We start from the raw sequence: 5,273 nt of genomic DNA, 5'->3' as shown, positions 1-5,273 counted from the left end.
TTAAAAGTAACACAAAATGTGTTGTTTCAATAATAACACAGAGATGGGTGGATTCTGGGACAACATGTTGTTATTAACACATTCGTTCTAAGAGTGTATATAAACATATAACATGGCGTGTCTATGTAGTTAATTTTTGGGCATTCATTTAAAAAAACTCACACTTATGTTCAAAACTCACAAAAATGTCCATGCTCTAAAACAGTCATAAAAATATAAGATTCATATTTTACCCACTTTCATAGATTTTATTGTTTATCCAGAATCAGTTCTGATAATAGTGAACTAGCAAACATTTATTCGTTTTCAGATTATTAATCCTTTAAATGCAAGTTTGTATAAATGACCCTACTACTGTATTTTTAATATATGTTCCCTATGCTAATTTGTCTTGGATATGTTAATGATTACCAACAACATTAATTCTGATACATTATTATTTTATTAGATAATGCCCATGTAAAAAACGGTCATAAAATATTATTACTAATTATTCATATTTACATAGTGGCTTCTGAATTTATATATTAAAATAAAATTTTAACTCTGTTCAAAACCAATAACAAATGAAGAACAATGCAAACAAGAACACATTTTACACATTAAATAAAGCATTTTTATACAGAATGCATGATTTATGTTTGAATGGCACACAGATTAAAATTTGCAAATTAAAATAATGGGATTCAATGGGGACATTTTTGTCCTTTAGCACCTAAGTGTGTTTCGCATTTAAAATAAAAACATTTATGAAAGCAAAAATATAGATAAATATACACGCATTCAACAAAATGTATGCAGTTTGCATTAACACACCCAAAATTACAAAAAAAATGAAAAGGACAAAAATGCCCATGCGAGTGCATGACAGCTAAATGTGTTCATCAATGCGTATTGTGTACAGTAAAGTCTAGCTACTTTCATCGGAGCTCAATTTACACCATAACCTGTCCCAGAATTCCTCCTGCTTCTCAGTGTCCATTGGCCAGTCCAGATAGGTCCTAGTTTTTACCTGCCGGGCCAACCTGTGATGGTAGGATAGCAAGCGAGAGGGGATTTTTTCTAAGAAGACCAGGATAAGAATGTCCCTCTGTTCTACCTGGAGCCGGTAGGTGCCCAGCTGCATCTCCAAAGTACACCAGTTGCTACGGAGGAAGTTACGGCTGACAAGACAAAGAGTTCGGCGGCTTGCATATATGCTGTCTGTGATGTTTTCCACAATGTCTTGCCCCAACTGAAAGTCCCGACCATGTAAACAAAGACGCAAGAACGGAGGGCCACGCTGCTCCAAGTTTGGAAGAAGTTTTTCCATGACCCAGCACTCATCCTTACTGCTGTAGGAAATAAAAACATCGTAGCGGTACTGGCGTTTGGCATCCATACGCAACGCCTCTCTGAACCATCCGCTGGCAATGTAATAGAGAGGCATTATGTATTTCCCTACAAACTGATATGACAACGCTACAAACATAAACAAATATAAAAAAGCAGAAGTTGAGGCGAAGAGCACAAATTCAATATCAAATGAACAGTTCTCCTGTATGTAATGAACAAAGTTTAGATTGTCAACTCCATTATTAGTTAAACACTGAAGTCCCTCCATGGTGGGGATATCCACAAAAACCTGAACCTGCCTGTTGTTCACCCATGAGATTAGCCAAGAATTATCACAACTGCAGTATAATCGCAACTCCTCGAGTCTGAGATATTTTAAACTAGTAAGCTGTTCAACAAAGGTTTGAAGGATTTTTACATCATTACGGGGTTTAAAAAACATAGATGTTAGCACCTTTAGGTCCTTTGTCAAACTTCCATCCAAAAAGAAAATTCTGCAGTTTACCAAGATCAGGGTTCGTAATTTTGTCAAGTTGTGAAACATTATTGGCACATTTGGCTGCTTAGACAAATCAATGTTTACCAGCTTTAGGTTTTTTAAACGAACAAGCTGATTTATTACTGCTAAGTTACCAATATTGTCTGAAAACGTTGATGCAAATTCCATACTAACAACTGATTTAACGTATTTCCCAATAAACTCCTTTCCACAGACGACATATTCTGCAATTATTTGAAGTGTGACTACAGATGTCAAGAGTGGACTGTCACAATCCTCAACTGTCACATATTGACCTTTGATTTGAAGGTCAAGACTCTGATTCAGTGTAATATTACCAATGATCAACTGCATTGGTCTCAAGCCTGAACTAATAAACACATGACTCAGATTATACGGGACGCTTCCAAATATATCAGATAAATGCAGCTTGACCTGTGCCATGTTAGGTGGAAACTTCAAATCTCCCAGAAGAAGTGTGTGAAGGTTAATAAGATGTCCAAACGAATTTGAGTTAATTTGAATGATAGGGTTTTCTGTAATATTTAGGACCATCAGTTCATATAGACCACTAAATGTGTCCTGATAAATGTAAGATAACTTGTTCCTAAAGAGGTTTAAATCTTTAAGTTTGTCTAATCCACTGAAAGCAAAATCTTCTATGCTGGAAATATTACTTGAAATTAATTCCAAACGCTCAAGATTTGTGAAACACATGAACTGGTGAGAAATTATCTTATTTATGTAAGTTGCGTGTATACGTAAAAAAGACAGCTGTTCGACTAACTGTGGATTGGACAAACAAAGAGATTTAAAATCATTTGAACTGAGCACTTGTTGACTTACACGGATTGTTAAGAGATTGCTGAAAAACTGAAAGATCAATTTTATATCTAAAGATAAAAGTTGATAAAGATATTTATCTAGGTGGAGAAAAATGTCTACAATCTCCTTACAGTCTTCAGAGATATTTGTAGACATAGCTGGAAATTTAATAGTCTGGTAATAAACATCTATAGATTTAATAGAATATAACTTTGCTGCGTAACACAACTCATCAATGTTAAGTACATGCACAGAAAAATGCAAGCTATAGATTTTATTTACTCCAGTCATAGAAAGATCTTTGAGAAAATCTGATCTGAAACCAGAAGCCAGATAAGATAAATTTCCAAAAACGCTCAAAGCCCCTTCATCTATCTGCTTTAATGATCCCAAAATCAAATAGACGTCTTTAATATTGTGTACAGTAGATATGTAACTGTTAGAGATGTTGTAAATGGAGCAGTTTGGGAACTGAAGACTATTTAAATTTTCATCGAGATAAAAGGTTTTTAGTGATTTTAAATTTCCCAGTCGACATAGAATCTCAGACAGATCTTTTAAACACACATTGACTATGCCTAAAATCTCTAACTGAGGTATTGTATCAAAAACATTTGGTGCCATTAATGACAAACTATACCTTGAAAGAAACAATGTTTTAAGTGAAGGAAGACCACTGAAATCAACAGCTGCTTCACAACAGCCTTCTCCAAATTTAGAAGACAAATGCAATAACTTTAAATGTAACAATCCAGTAAAAGCTTCTGGCGAGATCTTGGAAAAACATCCGAAAATGTCAAGGTATTCCAGAGAAGAGAATCGTGAAAATGAATCTGGAGCCAAGACACCAATATACTTTATATCACCATCCATATCAATGCAGAGGTTCTGTAAATTTGCTGGAAGTTTTCGGAGATCCTCTTTAATATCAGTGACCTCAGTGCAGGATGCAGTGTTTGGTTTTCCATTACATGATCTGTCAACAGGAAATTCTTCCAAATCATCATGAAAGATACATTTCCCTACACGCCAAGAAAATACACATGAAGTCCTTAGAAACAATAGGAAGAAAGTGAACGGATAAATCATATTCAATTCCTGGGTGATTTTTATCCAGCTCAAGTTTAATCTTCTGTTGTGATTCTCTTGTCTCGTCTCAGTGTCACTTCTTTGTCTCTGAATGTGGATGTAAGTATATTTATATTTACTTTATTTAAGAAACTTCCTTTATTTGTGACAAGACAGCATAGATGTGAGATTTTTTTCTCAGTTGCCTTATTTGTCTTCATGGCCATAGCTACCATTGAGGAAACCGATGTCATGTCCTCGTTCGTTTTTTTTTATGTGAAAATAGTTGACGAGACAATTATCCTTGCATCTACGGACCGTCACGTGACACGTACTTGCAGATACCGCTGCCATCTCAAAACCAAACTATTCGGCTATAGCGGAGTGTTTCCTAAACCAATTAAAGAACACAATGCAGTGTCCCGCTGGCACATCTCACATAAACTTCAATACCCACAAATCCATTGTTCAAAATAAAGTTGACTGCCATGTAAATTTTTGCCTGTGATTTTCCTTCAAATGACCGAAAATGCAGCAAACTAAATTATCGTTTGAAAGCCAGCAGAAGATGAGCAGACAAAGAGAAGGAGGGAAGGTGAGAAAGTTAATGGTTATGCAGCAAATAGCCAACAATGAGATGCAATACCGCTACCAATGAGATTCAAACCTACTCTACTGTTCAAAAGTTTAGGGTGACTTGAATAAAATGTTAACTATGATCCTAAAAATAATTTTATCTGAAAGTGTACGGTTAAATGCTTGAAATTACTTTTGTAGACAAAAATATACCTGTGCCAAACAGATTCATTTTTGTTATGATGTTTTATTAACAAAGTTTGGGAGGAGCACGTTCAGATAATTAAACACAGGTGAAAGCACTCAGCAATTATACACAGGTGGAAACACTCAGCAATCAACCATGAGATGGTACATAGAGTCAGCAGTCTTACCTCGATCTATTGACAGTTTGCAGCATAAGTAGACTCCTTGGATCAACTACCATGTCTCAATCTAGCTCTTCATCAGAGGAAGACGTAAACATCCCCAGGGATGCATTTTCTGATGTTGCCAGTCCCACTACCGTTCCTGCTATGCTGGACGTCAAACCTGAACCCAAGGCTTCTTCTCGTGGCCCCACATTGGCCGATCATCCCAGTGTTCTCCAAGACGCCGAGGCCAGCCTTTGCCGCCCCTGACAAGCCCTCGGCCACCCCGACTATCCCACCCATCGGGAAGTGGACCTTGTGGTAACTCGTGTATATACAGGCTTCAAGAAAAATTAATAAAGCTGAGTTGTATGATCTGTATGTCTCCTTACAGGCTACTTCCAAGAAGACCCACAGACAGAGCAAAGCCTGCAGGGCCCAAAATTCACCTGTCCAGCCACCTCCGTCGTCTGCCCGTTCAGAACACTGCTCGCTTCGCCAATCGAGTCACAGCAACAGGGCTCCAGTGAGTCTAGGCCACGTCCCAGGTCCTTTTCCACCTCTCAACAAGACCCAGCCCTCCGCCATTGCCTTTGCAGCACCGCAAATGGCCGGGCCTA

General features: G+C 37.3%; 1 protein-coding gene across 1 annotated transcript; it reads right to left on the bottom strand.

Moving 5' to 3' along the window:
• Positions 1-232: 232 nt before the first annotated feature.
• On the bottom strand, positions 233-3,818 carry LOC129413485 (uncharacterized). Its single transcript, XM_055167181.2, has one exon. It carries the CDS (start codon positions 3,746-3,748, stop codon positions 911-913), a length of 2,838 nt encoding a protein of 945 aa, XP_055023156.2. The 5' UTR covers positions 3,749-3,818; the 3' UTR covers positions 233-910.
• Between the last annotated feature and the right edge of the window lie 1,455 nt (positions 3,819-5,273).

Source organism: Misgurnus anguillicaudatus, chromosome 5, assembly GCF_027580225.2.
Source record: "Misgurnus anguillicaudatus chromosome 5, ASM2758022v2, whole genome shotgun sequence".
Taxonomy (NCBI): Eukaryota; Metazoa; Chordata; class Actinopteri; order Cypriniformes; family Cobitidae; genus Misgurnus; species Misgurnus anguillicaudatus.
Note: the sequence above shows the minus strand (reverse complement) of the source record. Positions and strands in the feature narration are given on the sequence as shown.